This window comes from Solea senegalensis, linkage group LG8 (assembly GCF_019176455.1).
Source record: "Solea senegalensis isolate Sse05_10M linkage group LG8, IFAPA_SoseM_1, whole genome shotgun sequence".
Lineage (NCBI taxonomy): Eukaryota > Metazoa > Chordata > Actinopteri > Pleuronectiformes > Soleidae > Solea > Solea senegalensis.
The window spans coordinates 9,264,093-9,282,843 of NC_058028.1; the positions used below are offsets into that span (position 1 = coordinate 9,264,093).

The 18,751-nt window shown below is 40.9% G+C and overlaps 1 protein-coding gene across 1 annotated transcript in view; it reads left to right on the forward strand.

Moving 5' to 3' along the window:
- Positions 1–18,751, forward strand: part of gpr4 (G protein-coupled receptor 4) — a 31,820-nt gene that overhangs the window by 8,873 nt on the left and 4,196 nt on the right. Inside the window, exon 2 of the mRNA XM_044032900.1 lies at positions 16,853–17,570. Within this exon, the coding sequence (XP_043888835.1) occupies positions 17,442–17,570 (129 nt within the window). The 5' untranslated portion in view covers positions 16,853–17,441. The remainder of the gene's footprint in view (positions 1–16,852; positions 17,571–18,751) is intronic.

Below are 18,751 nucleotides of genomic sequence, written 5' to 3' on the forward strand. Positions count from 1 at the left end.
ACAGGAAGCAGCTACATCCTGCCAGCATCGTTGAACACACACGACCCCACACGCACACACACAGTCCATCGATTTACATTAATGCCCTAAATCTTTCCCTTAACGACCAAACTTTTAGCCCAATAACTCTTAAATAACCCTCACTAACACAAATCTGACCTCTGACCTCATGTGGAGATTTAATAATCTGTGTAATTAGTCCTCTCACATGGATCTGAATTAATGTGCCTCACTGCATCCGTAACACACACACACACACACACACAGCATTGTGTGAACCCCACCTTGATAAGGAGCGCCATAAAAAAGTGCAACAATAGGTGAAGAAACACATGTGCAGGAGATTAACGGCTAAAGAAAACACTGAGTCAAACCATCATTTTAAACGGTGACACAAAAATAACAAATATAACAGTAATGTCACACAATTTAAATTTGGAAAGTGTGACGTCATGTGATCAACCTGCTGAAGTAATTGTTTTATTGCTCATCTCACAGGATCCGTACAGTATGTATTTGAGTGCTTTGTGTGTCTGCACCTGTTCTTCCTCGACCGTTAATTTCTATCTCACACACTCGGCCAACCCCACACACACACACACACACACACACACGCACACACACACGCACGCACACACACACACGCACGCACACTACCCATTCATTATTTTCCAGACGTGCAGTAACAGGATTTGCTGATCAGATCAGAGCCAAATTAAGGTTTGTCCAATAACGCTTGATGCGGGAAATGTTGCAGAAGAGTGTGGCACTTTTATTGAAGCCATTATTTTTCCGCCGCAGGGCGCCATGTTGCCAGCAGCGAGGGCTTAGAAACATGGACGTATGCACGGCCGCCTGAGCATGAAATGAACAGGCAGGATTAACAACCTGCAGCCGTCGTCTTTCTTTTTACCTTTTATGTTTCTGTCCACTTCACTGCTCTTCTTGCTCTTTTCTTGCTGACAACAGACTTCTTCTCAGATGTAGCAACAGATGTAGAGTCTCTGATTAGCGGCGCAACGAACGGTTACTTTCATCATTAATTCATCTGTTCACTAAATTCCCTGTTACTTTATCCGCTGTTTGGTCCCAAAATGTGTACAGTTTACTGTCCTCGAGGAGGAAATAAATCAGAAGTAATGTTGTAAACTTCCCCTGTTGCTCAATTTATTTTCCATGTTCACGTAAAGCTGCCGTCAGTCAGTTATGTTTCCATTCCCACGTGTTTGTTGAGGGGGCGGAGCTTTTATTCATCGACAAAAAAGCCTAACCTCGTGAATGGAGAGGATCGCCTTGTGAAGTTCTGGCTTCTGATAGGATAAAGTCTTTTGAGATACCAGCATGTACAAGTTTTAAGCTTTTCCCCACATGGGAATAAAAACCACATCCATCTTCCACCACTTAATCCTCCACATGAGGGTCGCTGGTGCCAATCCCATCTGACAAAGGGGGAAAGAACAGGTCACCAGTCAATCACATGGAGACAAACAACCGTCCACTCTCACGCGGTCAAGCAAAATCTAACACTCTATTGGTTACATCAGGTGAATCGCATTCGATATCGTAAGATATCTGATCAATTAGCGATTATTCACTTATTTATAACACTTATTTTTAGGAGTGAATGTAGTCAAAGGGAAAATATGTTCTTCTCATAACATAAATGACCTCGAGTGATTGTTGTTGTTTCTGCTGGTTCTTTATTGATTCAGGTTCACTCAGGATCAAAGCTGCCTTTATTCCAGTGAATTTCCTCTCACTTATCAGCCGTTTCACCGGCTGAAAGCAAGGAGCTGTTTGATTGAGACCGTGTTTCCTCGAGCCCTCGAAATAGAAACGGGAAGCGAGACATCATGAAAGAGTTTGGGCTAAATTCTGAGCGTGTACTGTTTATTGTCGTCTCCTCAAATTCCTGAAATGTTGGGGCGGGTTTTATCAGCCTCTTAAGTGGCGGAGAACATTTCCAGGCCTGTGAACAATGGCAGGTATAACTCATTCAAAAAGAAAGAAAATATTGAAGGAAGGAAATAGATTAATCAGTAAATAAAAATAATATGGATTAATCAGTTACCAAATTAACTGTCAACTATTTTGTTTGAATGTAACAAAGAAATCATCTGGACCAAACAACTAACTGATTAACAGGAAATAATCAACAGATTCATCGATTATGAAAATAAGCGTCTTAGAAGCAACTCTTGTGTTGTTTTTCAGCCGACTCATATTTTCTATACGTTTCTATAGTTTTACTCACGTTGTCATGGAAAAGTCTCCATGAGATACTGTGGGATTGTTTGTGGCCTCTTTCCAATGACGTTCTATTCATGCTTCATTCAAACTGCTTTACTTCCACTCCCTCCCTCCCTCCCTGTATATGTGTCAATACAAAGTCTTTGTCACAAATAATGACAGATTGCAGACAGCTGCTTTATGAGGTGAGTAGTTCCATCCTAAAATAAACAACTATTACATAATGTATATGAGTAAACAACACAACAATGAACCGTGTCAATTTTCCACCTCTCCCTCACTCTCTATCATTGTCTACACACACACACACACAGAGAGGTGAGACAGCCACATGATAACAGCAGGGCTCCAGTCTCTCATGACTCAGCAGCCTCTGCCCTCGTCTTGTCTAACATGAACGGTGGTGACAGACTGTGTGTTTGGCTGAACCTCAACAGCAGCTCTTCACACCCACTGATGAGTGTTTTCACTGGTTCTGCTGCAGGTGTGCGACCACATGTGCTCATTAACATGTTTATGCTGCTGCGCGGCCGTCGCCTAACCCGTGCTGGTGTGATGGTTTCACTTCCGTGCGTCTTCCTCACCCGATATCTCAATGGCGTCCTGAGGGAATCCTTTCAAATGTTTCTGCCCTGTGGATGTGTTTGCTTCATCACAATTTGAATTGTTTTAAATTTTGGGGATCAAAGGTCACAGTGGCCTCACTGCGTTGGTCGGCAGAGGCAAACAACCTGCACTGGGTAGTAGCTTCACATATTTGTGACCTGGTTTTTATTGTCTCTGTTTGTTTTTAAAATTCCCGGTTGTTGCAGTATATGTATTATTTATTATTTAGTATTATTTTTTCACACAGAAGTGATTCAAACTCACTATGTTGTGCAGCACTTCCTGTTCTGTGAATGGGTACGGCGCCCCCACACGACATGTGGGGAAAAACACTCTCAAATGCTCTTTGTGGCGACAAAAATATGAATTTGTGCACAATAAATAAGTCTAACGTGGTTCTTCATTCCCGTCAACAACCTGGACAGCTGGGTAAGCAAATGGAGCGCACCCTCGCTTGAATCTGTGACACTAAAGTAGACTTAGAAAGATATTCACAGATTCAAACATCCGCGATCAATCACATTTAAATAAAACACTGTTGAAACACATGCAAGACATTTTTAATCGTCGTGATGTAGAAAACAAGCTACAACATCGTTTTCATTAAAAAGAGCTGGAGAAACTACGTTGATTGTTCCGTGCAGTCGTTTGATGAAAATGAGGCTGTAGCTTGTTGTCTACGTCATTATGATTCCAAATATGTTTCAACAATGTTGAGTTTAAATGTTATTGAAGCTCAAATCTGTGAATATCTTTGTAATGCTAAGCTTTTGAAAATAAAACTCTAAATCGCACTCTAATCTCTGTCCATCGTGCAGCTTCAGCCCTCTTGTGCCCCTTTTTGCGTACGCAGATTTCAAGTTCAATTAACTTAAATTATAATTATATTATTAATGTGATTTATTAGTATTTCCTGCTCACATTATACCTGTTTTGTGACCACAATTTAGTATTATCTTGCCACAAATTAGAGGTTTTTCCCCCCATGTCATGGGAACACGAAACTATCGATAACAAATCATCACTTCAACATGTTTAATATTATGGGGTGGGGAGGGTGAAGGGACGAAGAAAGTCGGAGTCAAATTCCCCTTCGTGTTTAAGTGTATGTTTTCATTTAAGCAGACATTTTACACATCAGTGTGACAAACAGGACAAACTGGTGTCGATGCGACCGTTTCCTGCTGAGCTTTACACGCACGCGAGTAATGTGAGACGAGCGCATGAGCGATGTTCTCGTCTCAGTGACGGTGACATCCTCTGACCGCTGACTCACTCCCTGCTGGAGGCTGAAGTCAGATGCCACGGTTGTGCATTTTACTCCATAGATATTAGAGAAACTGATTACCTCGCTGGAGTCTGAGCCTTTGTAATAACACAGTCTGGATGTTTGGTCTAGATATAACCAATCATCTTCACTGTAACCTAATCTGAAGTCATCATCTGCTGTGACTCACCTGTAACAGGATTAGGTCCTTGATGGATCGCCGTGATAACCGTGACCCTGGGGCGGACGCCGCGCCGCTGGTGACAAATGTCTGTCAGCGTTTCCACCAACACTGAGATTAAAAAGAAGCATTAAATATTAGCACGGTGTTGTGATTAAAACACTGAAGCGCTGAACTCAAACCAAAGTTGAAAAAATGTAACTGGAGCTCGGTCTGGCAGAAGCAAAACTTGCATCTGTGCATCGACGGGACTCTCTGTCGACGTTTTATTATGTTAATTGTCCAAAATTCTTTCTCTTTCTTCAGTTTCCTTGCAGCACAGACAGTTTTAGCAGGCACTGGAAGAACTATTTATTCAGCACTGGGGTTGTAGTAGAATATTGTTGTATCAGAGAACAGCCTCTGTGTACTGTCCCGTGTAGTTCTCACTCTAGGATCGTTACATCAACATTATGCTGAAAGGCTTTTATGTAATTATTGATCAATAGTAACAAAAATAATCCTGTTTTTGTCCTTACGATGTTTAATCTGAGAGCAAAGTGTCACGGTGATAGTAAAATGACACCATCTGTGCTTCTATTCGACCCCAATAAAATCTTGATTTAGTGACGTTTTTCCTTTTTGATAGATGGGGAGACTGAGAGAGAAAAAGTCCACTTGGTTTAAGGCACAAAGGAACTGTGGTTTTCAGTTTCCAAGAGGAGACGGAGCAGGAGAGAGAGAGAAAAGCCTGTTTTTCACTGCAGGGGAGTTATTATGACACAACACTGCCTCTCTACTTACTTGTGTCTGGACCGTCATCCTGATACTGCTTTGCCTTTTTTACGACAGTGACAAACAATATTACAAATGGAACCACTAAATACATGATAGCTGTCTGTTTCCTATTTAGTGTCGGAGCAAATGGAAACATAAACTCATTTTATTGTTCATCTATTATTCACCAAACCAAATCATCTGAATCCAACTCAGACTCGACAGTAAATCTTCCTCTCATCCACTTTCAACCTCATCTTTATTAGGTTTACAGATTGATTGTTAGACTCATCTCTGACACAGCTGAGCTGAAGCGAAGTGTGATTGCAGATCCACATCATGGACTGCTGTTCCACACATGATGTGCTTGTCCTTGCAGCATCACTGCACCACGGTCAATAGACACAATCAGCACTTTTAGCTCTAGCGGGCAGGGAACTGCTGGTCTTCTGCTGCCTCGTTTGTTAAGATTGTGTCACATTGGTTCATCCAAACAAAGGATTTCAAACACCAAAGTCCACTAAAATAAGACATTTGTCCATTTGTCCAGGACAGTGTGTGGTTTACAAAGAGACAGAAACTTCCAATGAGATGATGAGATGAGAGTAAAGTGGCAAGTGTATTCTTGAGATAGTTCATTGAAGCTTTTGTAGATTTTTATTTGGGGATTCTTTCCCTGCTCAGCCTCTCATCAAAATATGATCCATTGTAGTTGAAAATGAAGTCACTGCCAAAATCAAGGCTTCAAAACAGCAGTTGGTTTTGGACCCGTTTTAGAATGCTTGTAAATGTTTTACTGCGTCTTCTTCTACTTCTGGCTTCTCCCTTTAGGTGTCACCACAGCAGATCATCTGCCTCCATCTTGCCCTGTCCCCTGTGTCCTCTTCTGTTACACCATCTGTCCTCATGTCCTCCTTCACAACATCCATTAACCTTGTCTGAGGTCTTCCTCACTTCCTCCTGTCCGGCAGCTCCATCTTCAGCATCCTTTGTCCAATATAATCACTGTCCCTCCTCTGCACGTGACCAAACCATCTCAACCTTTCTTATAACATAAATGCATCCCTTACATCTCTGCACCAGGTTTGTATGATGTCGTACGGCTGGTGTAGGTCTGGACTGCAGCCACGGACGTTGTCAGTTTGGCCTCTGCTCCACGGTGTTTGTCTCTGTGTAACACGAGGGCCGTTATTACAGCTGCTGGCCTGCCTCCATATGACACAGCTGATATATCTGTGATAATGGCAGCAAACCAAATGGGCCAACACTATTGCTTTTTTTTTGTCTTTTGAAAGGCCTTGGCTGACGATTACAATCTGCACAATGTCACCGTGGATCTGTTTGGAGGATTTGTCTGGACAGAGGAGCCACACAGTGATACTGGTTCAAACATCCATGTGTTGTTTTAGAAGTCTTTTGGTTTCTTTTAACTAAGCTCTTTTACAGATTAAGACTCACATGCCATCAGATAACATTCACAAAACTGTTTCTTTCATATTTTTTGACAACAATGTTCTATTATAACATTTTTAGTGGGAGCACGATGGGTAACTTCACTGTTCGTCGTCATCGACTCAACCAGAAACAGTTTATCATCATCTGACCTCTTAGGCTTTTTGCTCCACTTCATTTTCTTCCTGTAAATTCATCAGTCACATGTCAATGATGACTTTTCAGTGGACAGTAGACGCACACGAGAGTCCCTGCACTGTCAGTATGAGATAGCAGAACACATAGTGTTTTTCTTTTCATCCTCTCATCATCGTCATTCTCTCTCATCATTTTCTTCCGTGCTTTATACTAATCTCTCATCTATTCCATGCTTTATTGACATCTCACATTTGCTTCATCTTCTCTGGTTAATAAAAACAAAGAGAAGAGCACTTCCTTTAAGATCTCACGTCCCACTTTACTTTTACGACCTCTTTTCCCTCCTGCTCCTCTTATCATCATCACTCGGTGAAGTCCAGACTGTGTAGTTTTACAGTTTAATGTAGATTTCAATCAGACGTCTCAGCTCATCCGCTGTAAATATGGAAGGAAGACATGAATGATCAGATGACCCGTGCCCTGTTTACAGTACATTGATTCTACACAAGACAGAGATGTGCCAGTGAAGTGATCCCTTCCTCGAGTATCTATCATGTAACCCAACTCTCCTGGGAGTCGGTGACTACTGCTGGGGATCGTCTTGCTTTTAAATACGCATATAATGACTGTGTCTGTTGTGAACATCCTTAGAAATGAACCCTGTAACACAGAGTGTATCGCAGACGCCACATTTGGGCAAGCGCAGTTTGCATTACTGTAATTATGCGACAGTTTGTGCTATCGGAATAATTCCAACCGTTTCTGAAAGCTGAGAATCAAATCAAAGCCAACGTGTGATTATTTTGGTAATTTCACTCGCACTATTGCAGGAAGCCTCGAATTAGAGTCTTTGTCACCAGAGAGGAGAGAGTTGGAAAGAAGCCTCTGTTATACTGATCAAATTTCCAGTTTAAAATCCAGTGTTCATGTACAACTAGTGTTTTTTTCTTAATAAACTTCGTTTTTCTCAATTTTAAATTGTTAATACATTATTTTAACATACAGTAAATTGTAAATAACTGCCAGATATTAAAAAATGGCAAAAGCACTTATTCACAGGATCAAAAAAAGCAAAAAAAAAAAAGTCCAGACAAACATTTTGAGGCTTAGATGTTAAAGATGTTGTTGATTTGATCTGTGATGGAGCAGCGAACACCTTTTCTTCTGTGATATCAGACGTAACCACAACCTCCACCATTTTGTGTCGCCATGTTTTTCAAAAGTCTGGATTCTGTTGTCTGTTTGGAAACTCCGCAAACATGTAGAACATCTAGTATTTGTGGCTAAACAGGAAAGAGGGAGGATATTTCCCAAAGTGTAGAGCAAATTTCCATCCAATAAAAGAAATGTCAACTAAAAAAAAACAAAACCCTCCATCCTCGCCTCACATGCTGTGTTTATTGTTGTTGTGTTCAGTAGGACGGTGTTGGGGCTTTTCCCACTGCATTTATTGGAGCTGATACCAAGTCATCCTCCCTCTTGTTTACTGCTGATTATGAAAGTCCGGCTCCTTTCGGTCGCCTGCTAAAAACTGTGAGCCATGAAGACAGGACATGTAGTCGAGCTGCTCCTGCACCTCTGACTTTAAAGTCCCTTGAGAGCATCTTTCATACTGAAATGCTCAGGTATATGTTGGTTTTCTGTCCTGTGGTGTTTTTTTTAACCACTGAATCACTTGTGCATGAAATGTGACACCAGAAAAACAAGTAAAGAGAAATAAGCTCCGTGAAATTCAACACTTTTTGTATGTTTTACCTTGATCCCTCACTCAAACTCATGGCGAGTGAATCGGATAAATTATTTTATGAATTAAGTCACTTGAATTTAAAAAAACAAAACACGTTGAGTGCTGATCCAAAATGTAAAAGTAAGATTTGCTACCTTTGGTTAAAAGGTGTATGCACATCATAGCTTTGCTGGCATCCCAGTTAGCCAGAATTGACGCTGTTGTCTTCCTTAGATTTGTTTTGATATGTAATCCTGTCTATTATAATATCATAACCTCCTATTCTATTGTTCAAAGCCAGCCATCAATTAGAAATCAGTTAAAACTGCAGGAACATTGAGCTGCAAGTTTACATTAGTGTAACAACACAACTTAGTAAGTGGTCTCTCTTCTCTATACCGTCTTTGTGATTGATGTGGAGAATAATGTGTGTTTGATAATCCTATCTAATCTAATCTCCTCTTTTATCTTTATTACTGTGTTGGACACGGCTATGTGAGAAGTTGTTAAACCATCTTCTCTGTTATGAATGTCAGTAAATGTGAAAAGTGTGTGTTTTATAAAGATTATAGATGAGGCTGTAGTTAGCCATGTGGATATTTCCCATAAACCACTGCACCTGGTGCTTTTCGATGTGGCAGTTGTTACATAAATCTATTTGCAGGAGTGTGTGGCATCGATAGAATAAGGTTCACTGGAGAATGGACTGACTGTGTGGCAATAATAGTTAAACACACAGGAGTGGCTAAGATGAGCGGCTCTATCTGATGGACGACTTGGGTGATTTTATTTTTCTACAGTGCTGCACACAAGATGATAGATGTACCATATAGCATACGATTAAATAAGGGACTACTTTACGTTGTCAGAGCACGTTGTTACAGGTGCCTTGTTAACGCGCATTGATCTTGTTGTTGTTATTGTAAGTCAGCCACATACACAACAATACATGTGGGTCTTATCATGGCCGTGGGTGGGGTGATGGGTCAGGACCACTTAACGCTGTTTGAATTTCAACTGACATCGATCGTTCCTTATTTAATTCAGGTTACTCGCTACGTACAAAAATAGCAGCAGCCAAAACTCTGCGCGACACTAGTTATTGGAAAAACACTCCGCTCAGATTTCACGGGCCAGACTGACATGTCGGGAACGTGTCTGGTTGCAAACGTATGAGATGGAGAGAGAGAGAGGAAACTGATTCTATGTCTTTGCTGCCAATGAAGCCACAGCAGCCGCTGCACTGAGCCCATCAGTGTATGAGTGTGCAGTTTTACATTCAAGGGCAGAAGGGGTTGTGATGCGGCTCGCCGCTCGCAATCGCCGTGTTAAATGTTGGAGATGAATGCATGTTTTCAGGACTTTCAAGCCTTTATTCAGTTCGGCATTGTTTGCGCTAATGCATCTTCCAGTGACGACACACTGACCAATCAGTGGCTGACAGTCTGTCGACGTCACGTATAGTATCGGCTTAGCTCCCTTGGAACCTCACAATAGCAGGTCCTAAAATTAGTACCAGATACCAGGTACTATTGCTAATGGAAAAGCAAAAAAAAAAATGAAAGTGAAAGTCGAGCTATGCTGAAACTGACAATTTTTGCTGCCACATTATTTTCATTCGAGCAAAATAATGTGTGAGCTCTTCAAAGACAGTATTAGAGAGGCATGCTAACGCAGTTCCAGTCAGATTGTCATGTGGACCTTCTACATGTGGAGTGATCATGTGACTTTGAATGTCGTGCAACATGAATTCAGCTTAAACTGATAACCGTGCAGAATGTTCAAAGGGAGAAACTAAGTAAAACTTTGAATTGGTTTGAGTTTTTAAAATGAAAACTTTTGCAAACTTATCTTTAAAACATGAGCTCAGAAAGATAATTCGATATCGCCTTAGTGCTTAAGTGATTCTGCGGACATTGATCGAGTTAATGATGGGTGACGGTGAAAGCAAACAGCACTGTATTTATTGTCTCTGTCAGCACACACGCACACACACACACACACACTAAATATGCCTCTTTTATGGAAAACGTGTCTCAAGAGAATGAAAGTTGTGACCCAGATTTAAAATCTGCTCTCAGGGTTTCATGAAAAGCAATAATCAGTGACACACACACAGTGAAATAAACAGAATAAATTGTAGCTTTCAGCTTTCTGAAATTACTGTTTGACTGTAGCACTGCTCACTTTAAAAGTTATTATGCCATATTTCTGTCTCATGTCAAAACCTGGAGATTGGATTTTCACTTCCTCTCTTTTCATTCCAATAATTAACGTCACACAGGAGGGTTTTTGGGTTGAATTGAAATGTAATTGTGCGGGAGCAGATCTCACCCTGGTATCTTTGTTTCTCAAATGAAGAGAGAAACAACACTTACTCTACTCACTTATCGTAGAGGAGAGGAGTTGGGAAATGAGGAAACATACAGTAGTATGAACAGATGTGTCCTCACTAAGACATAAAAAACAGTGTGTGTGTGTGTTAATATATGAGAGGCTGCTTAGGCCATAATTTATACCGCCTCACACATTTTGCTAGTATAACTTCATACAAACAAGCCACACGGTTGGTGTAGTAGTTAGCACTCTTGCCTGTGCAGACTCAGGTTTGTGACCCAGTCAGAACAACGGTCTTTCTGCATGGAGTTTGCATGTTCTCCCAGTGTGTGTGTGTGTGTGTGTGTGTGTGTGTGTGTGTGTGTGTGTGTGTGGGGGTTCTCCAGGTTCTCCATTTTCCTTCCACACTCAAAAAAACATGCAGATTTAGGAATTATTAGCTGAAATGGACCATAGGTTTGAGTGTGAGAGTGGACTGGCAATCTGTCAGCTGAGATTGACACCAGTGACCCTCATGTGGAGGATACAGCAGTAAAAGACGGATGAACCTAATACAAACACAGTCATACTATATGTATAGAATTGTATGTGGGAAAGTATGATGGTGTTTGTATGAACTTATATGGGCAAATGTGTGAGGGCCCAAAATGTCCTCTCACATTGTGGGTTTTTCCCCATTATTTTCATACATAACCATTATTTCTTTGGATCTTTGACGTTTGAAACTGGTAGATATTATTTATTTAGTAAGGTTTATTTTTAGAGTTCAATGACAGACTTAATTAGGCACATTAGTGACATCTGAGAATCAATCCCCCATGGGTGTCGTCATCATAACTGCATTCTGGTTTCTTCTGGCATGAAATCCCAATGGAAACCTTTGCTTTTAAAACAATCTCCAGAGAGAACTTTCTCTCCTGGAAAAAAATTCACTGAACACAAATTTAGTAAAAAAAAAATAATACTATATATATATATATATATATATACATACCGTACTGTGCAAAGCTTTCAGGCACCACCAGCTCTGTTGTTTCTTCTGTGTGTCAAATTCTGTGGTCATTGGAATTTGAAATGAAGTGATGCGACTTAATGCTGGTCTTATACTGTCATGCAACAACATGACAGTATACATACACATGCAACATGTGTATGTAATGTTCAAGCATGTCTCGAATAAACCGGGTGTCATTTTTTTTTTTTTAAAAAAAACAACAACAAAAAACTGCATACATATTTTCTGGATGTGTTCCAGTAAAGTGAAATAGAAATGCTTCTTTTGTGAGTTTGTGCGTGTGTGCGTGTGTGCGTGTGTGTGTGTGTGCGTGTGTGTGTGTGTATGTAAGAGGTGTAACAGGTTTCCTGCTTCCATCCTCTGACTGTCAACAGGAATGTTTGGCAAACAGCCACACACGGGTTTGCTCTGCTATTCTTCTGGGGACACTGCAGTGACTTCCAATCATTTGGACGACCTAAACAAAGCACTATCCTTAACTAGATAACCCTTACCTTAATTTAACCTAACCACATGTCAAATCTTAGACCTAAACCTTAATCGCCCCCCCCGAGAAATGAGGTTCTGCCTCATTAGGACCAGGTTTTGGTCTCTATGAGGACAACTGGCCCTGACAAGGTCAGTGTTTATGACAGAAAATGTCCTAAAGACGTAACAAAGTACACACACAGACACACATAGAGGTTTGTGTGAGGTTTTTTTATGTTGTCTCTTTCTGAAGAACAAGATTAAAGGGTCATTCTGTGAAAAAACACAAAGCCAGTTTACTAAACCTGTAAATGGTGTATATTAACTTTGTTTAGTGTGAACATATTCTCTTATTTTATTTTCATATACTATATTTCCTGGTGATTTTATTAATCGCTGGCAATTCAATATTTTCCACCTTTTACATGTACTGCTGTAAAACCATAATCCCTATTGTGGGATTAATGAAGGATTATCTAAACATCATCTATTCTTTGAACAGTTCATTTGTTTATACAGACATAGAGGAACAAGTAGAAGTTACACAGTGATCTAATAGGCGTGAGCAGATATGGCTTTTTTTTAATGTTTTTGGAAAATGAATTAGAATAAAATGAATGTTTCTACTTTCAGATTAACGTCTGCGAACTGAACCTGGTAGTCATGACAGTGACGTCATGTGTTGATATGCAGCACAGTTTATCAAAAGGCATGTTTGTGTTCTTGTTAAAGATACAGTGTCATCCGGCGATAACAGTCAAATGACTTCAGTGTCATCAAACCTCAGGATGACGACAGCGGCGTCATTGTCGATTGTGTACCAGGTGTGTAATAGTAATCGTGCATCAGTTGAGTTGTAAAATTTAGAGTCTGGTTACCTGGACAACAAGCCTGAGGGTTCGGGTTAGAGCTAAAAGTGTGAACAATAGGGGAGGTAAAAAAAAGAAAGAAAATTACATAGTGGGAGAAAGCACATGTGATTGTGTGTGTGTGTGTAATCTACCCTGGCAGCAGATCAAACACCACTGTGCTGCACTCTATTGTACATGCTGTACATTGAATCTCCAGGTGTAACCTTTTGTCAAAACATCCCTGTAGAATTGTTTAATATAATCCATACTGGTGTTCTTTATATATATGAATACAGAATATTTATGGTCTTTAACACATGTGACCCTGTATTGAAAAAGATTCATTTATTTCCTTTTTTATTGTTTAAAACAAGCTACTACTAACTTGTATTATTAAGTTGGAAAGCTCACTGTTACCATGCTACGTGTTGTCCACAGTAACTATAGTAACTACAGGACACATGGATGGACTATTTGTGACAAAGGTAAAAAAACACAGCGTGAAGACAAATGTATTCAAAACAAAGACTTACATCAGGCTTTTCAACTTATGACTCTGCTTTATAGTTCAAAGAAGAAATTAACATTGTTACACTATCTCAGAATATGATCTTGGTCAGCTTATCCCAAAATAAATAATATGTGCAATCACTGTGTAAAATTATTTAACAAACCACCTGTATGAATATAATCACAGATTATCTGGAAAATGAGTGTGTGTCACATGCACTTCTCGTTGCCAAGTATCTCAGACTCTACTTTGAACATTTCTTTGATGGTGGAACTGAGGTAAACTTTAACTTATTGTACAGTATTTCAGCCATAATTCTTATAAATGTTGGTTAAAATTGAAGGAAACATTGTGATGTTCAATAAGTCAAAGGCTGAAGTGTGGGATGAAGTTTCTGCTGTTCTCAGTAGACGTGTTGATAGTTAATACAGATGCATTAGGAAGTCTGTTGGACTGTGTCATCACTGGACCTGAGCTGTTCTTCCAAAAGGGAAGCAAAGTCAAGGTGGTTGTGTATCATTAGATTAAATGTGGAGCTTTCCTGTTGGATAATTATATCCAAACCTTGGCCTGTGTGACAATAATAACTATTGTGCTGCCATCAATCTCTCTCTAAGAAGGTCAAAGTGCATTGTTTGCAGAGATCTTTTGTACCTTCATCCATCCTGTAAGATCGCATGTCCTGAAGTACTTTATAAAATGTCTCAAATACATCCTGAGGGATTTTTTTCAATTTAATTTAACATGTTGACGTTCAAAGGTCACTGTGAACCGTTTTTTTTTGTCTTGTTAATGCCTCTGTCTTGTTATCTTAAAGCTGTAGTGTGTAACTTTTCAAGATAAGTTTAGTTTCCGTCAAATAAGTTTACGCAACGCTGATAAAGACTCTCACACTCTGTGTATGTGTCAGTTCCATGGTGTTTGTTCCTCGTGTCTGTGGTGACACAGAGTGATTGTTGATGATGAGGAACGGGCTGAGATTTGAACTGTGGTTGTGATTAAGGTTTGTGATAGAATTCAAGTTTAGGTTGTCCAAAGAAGAATATCTACGTGTGTGTGTGTGTGTGTGTGTCCTTGTATGTGTAGCTTTGTGAGGACATTTTGGCCGGTCCTCACAACTATAAAGGGCTGGGTTTTAGGGTTAGGCATTTAGTTGTGATGATTAATGTTAGATTAAGTGTGTGTGTGTGTGTGTGTGTGTGTGTGTGTGTGTGTGTGTGTGTGTGTGCGTGTGCGTGTGGGGTGTTGGCTCAACCAAGACTCAGTGTTCCACACCAGCAACCGTGAGGTTATCACCAGCCGAAGCTGTTTCCTTCACAGATCTTTATTGTCGTGTGGTGACAGACGCCTCCACCCTGGATTAGTAACAAGGAAGTGAACGTTCACTCTTTTTTTGGCCATAAGCAATACCGTGTTTTAGGCATGGGCGCCTCCTCCAGCTGCCTGCGCTCGGCGTCTGCTGGGTCATGTGATCTGACCTTCCATGTCTGATCGACACACAGCGGTTGACTCCAGTGTAAACTCACTGGCAGCTCACAGAGCACCTTTAAAGTGTGGATGGACACTCAGGGCAGCAGCGTGTGTCTTTTTACACGCAGGAGTACCATGTGTCGTCGAGGGATGAGAACGGGCTGAGAAACATGTTTAAGTAAAGTAATTGAAAACATGTGTGGACTCACATCAGCCACATTCAAAAATATCCAGGCAGCCCAAGATGTATAAACAAGGTCTGAACTCTGAAGTTTGAGGAGTGGACTCAGGTCCTGTTGACGTGAGGACTTACAATATAATTATCAAATGATTTTCTTTCATTCCTTTCCATCAGTGTCTTTTCTGAGCACAATCTTGATGTTTGAGGCAGCGGAATTCATCGGTTCACTTAAAATAAACCAAACCAAAAGGCCTTGAAATTTGGGCTCTTCTGAGTCTTTGGACCAGAAAATGCTTTCAACACATATGTGGAGTAAATGTAAATAAATACAGGAAAATAACCTGAGCTTTAATGGCTGTAGGGTTGGGAAGGCTCTGGCGAACCAAGCATTCCTGGTGCATGTTCCTGCATTCCTGCATTAGGAGCAGTGGAGAATGTGAATGACTGCACAAAGAGCATCATGTTCAGTCATTACAGAACTCATGATTAAGGCTGGGAATCACAGGGTAGCTCACGATACGGTACACAACACATAGTCCACCATACCAATAACGTCACATACAACCATTCTGTGATAATCAAGACATTGAAAGACAATCATGTAGCGATACATCACGATATCTGTCTAACTACAGAAAAGTAAATGTCCATGAACAGTTAAAAGTGCAGGATTTCTCTATTTATTCACAATATGGAGAACAAAGTGCATAAAGTCTATGTATTGAACGTGGATGGAGCATCTCTTGACGTAGCTTTCTCCACCATTATCTCCCTCTTCTTTGGCCAGGTAACTTCCACCCAAGTTTCTCTCATTCATTTGAGCAGCGCCCCCATGAGGAGACATGAAGTAACTGGCAGGGACTTACATATCACCAAACTGATATTTTGACCCACCTTTACTTGTGACGAGGAACCCGAAATTAAAGAACATTGATTTTTAATTCTAGTTTCAAGTTTCTATTGCACAACATGTACCATACTTTAATTTAGTTTTGGATCATTTTAGCCTCTGTGGCTCATGCAGCATAAACTGTTTACAACGTTGTCAAACAATATGATGGAAAAATGACAGGGCTGAAGTGAATCGTATCAAATAGCTAATTTCTTGTGTGTGTATTTTTATGCCTCTGTACTTAGTGGCATTGTTTTCTGTCCAGCCCAGTGATTGTGAGCGAGCTATCTCAAGAAGACCTTCACAGATTTCCTTACATTCGACACAAACGCTCACTTGGATTCAAGGATAAACTGTTAAGACCAAAAGTCTATTTCTCTGTGAGCTCACAAAGCTTTAGACTCCGCTGTCTCACAAACACTGGATGGTCATTTACTGCATATCTCTCACCTTGTTTACTGTCTCTATTCAAATGAAGGCAAAGATACTAAACCGTCACACTGCCTTGTAAATCCATTATCTTAAGAATGCCTCAAGAGAATCCTTCAAGTTCGGCACAGCCTCTTGAACAAGCAAATGTTTTATGACTCAAACAAAGACTTGGTCAGCAGTAATACTCGTGGTCGCCATTCGATTTTCTTTCTTGATCTTACTGCTTTCTTGAAAATGTGTGTAAATAATGATCATGGTCACAGACTCACAGCAAACCTATTTTCTTACTGAAACTTGATTCTCTCTCTCTGTCTTTCAGGTGTTTGGAGTGTAAATGGACGACCTGTGTGCCGTGGTCCTCTGCGGCTCTGGAGAGTCATTCCTGCGTTTTAGCGCGAGCATCCCCGAGGAGTTTTGTGTGTCATCGGGACCTTGAGGCACACCCACGCACACACAGATGATGTTCAGCCACCCCCTCTCACTTTAGACCTGGCAGACCTCTAATCTCTAAAAGATTGATGAGGTCCTGTTCAGGCGCAGGAGGCCTGGCACAGCCTTGATAAGGCAGCTTTCATTTCAGCACATTTTATCCCTCACTCCGCGCTCGCTGCTTTCAACACTACGAGGAGGGATCATGACACGCCAAGGCCTCCAGGCGAGAAGGACAGTCTCTTAAGAAACAGAAACCATGAAATGTTTTGGAAGTGACAGCTGTGTTTTCTTCTGTCACTCGGCCTCAGCCGCGCGGTCGCTGAGCAGGACGCCGGCACCGGCATGTCACTGTCAAACCTGTGGAGCTGGAGCATAATGAGGCTACAGAGAGACGCTCAGAGCTGAGAGCAGCTGAACACACAAAACACACCTGCACACACACACAGTCGCACACTTGGAGTGTCCCACGCAGGAACATGTGCAACATCTCGTTCTGTAATGTGGACAGTAAGGTGGACCAGTTCTTCCAGCCCACGCTCTACATCATAGTCATCGTTCTGGGGCTGCCCACTAACTGCATGGCCCTGTGGGCTGCCTACATGCAGGTGAGGAGGACACACACACACACACACACACACTCCTACACTACAGTCAATCACCAGTGTCTGACTATAGTGTAGTGTACTATAGTGTTTCTTGTACAGCTGTGGTGTATGACCTCACCCTTAATACTTAACACTAATATTTTATATTGTATCGTAATGTTTTTACATTTTTATTAAGGATGCACCGAGCCGCTTTTATCACCTCCGCTATCGATATCTAAAGGTTTAGAATCAGAGCTCCAGATATCTGTAGTGAAACTTTTATCTTCTCTAGTGGGTGGAGTGGCTCAGTGGTTAAGACCCTACCTTGTGTACCAAAGACATCATGGTCGCAAGTTCGATTCCACCCCTGGCTAATTGTACTTGATTCCATTGTAAGTCGCTTTGGATAAAAGCGTCTGCTAAATGACATGTAATGTAATCTTCTCTAGTGTGTGATTGTACACTTTCCCATGCAGTTCAGGTAGAGCCGTCTACCGTACCGTGCTAATTAGCAGCTGGAATCCCATGTCCCCGGTTGCCCGTTCATAACGATGACCGCACCTCTGGACATTTAGTAGCCGTGGTGGAGTTTGTTGGCTGAGGGCGTGTGAAAAAGATAATTGATCTTTTCGCTCGCTTCATTTTGAAAACAGTGTGGGCTTCTGCACGGTGTGTTGTTGCATGGAATTAGACTGAATAGATCGGCCGCTATGGATCGGCCCATTGTCACAGACAGTCATAGATCTAGAATTTTCTTCAATATCAGGACCGATACCCAATACAAATATCGTATCGGTGCATCCCTAATTTTTATTATATTTTGCTCACATGTACTGTATATGATTTTCTGTCATATTTTCTATGTCTTATATTTAAGAGTAGTACAGTACATCTATCTATCTATCTGTCTGTCTGTCTGTCTGTCTTAGCATTTGCGTCAAGTAGTTTTATTTTATTAAACTAGTTTACATTTCTTCTATGACATAGTCAGTATCAAAGAAGCTGTCCTCACAGCTCTTAGAAGAATAGAATAGAATATCTTTATTTGTCCTTGTTACAGGTACTTTCTCCTCCTCCTACAGTACGTTCTGTTATTTGTCGAGAAGTCTGTGTTTTTCTGTCTTTAGGGCGGAGCTTTGATGAAAGAGCAGCAGACAGGAGGAGGGAGTCGGGCGTATCACTTACATTTGTTGCAGTGC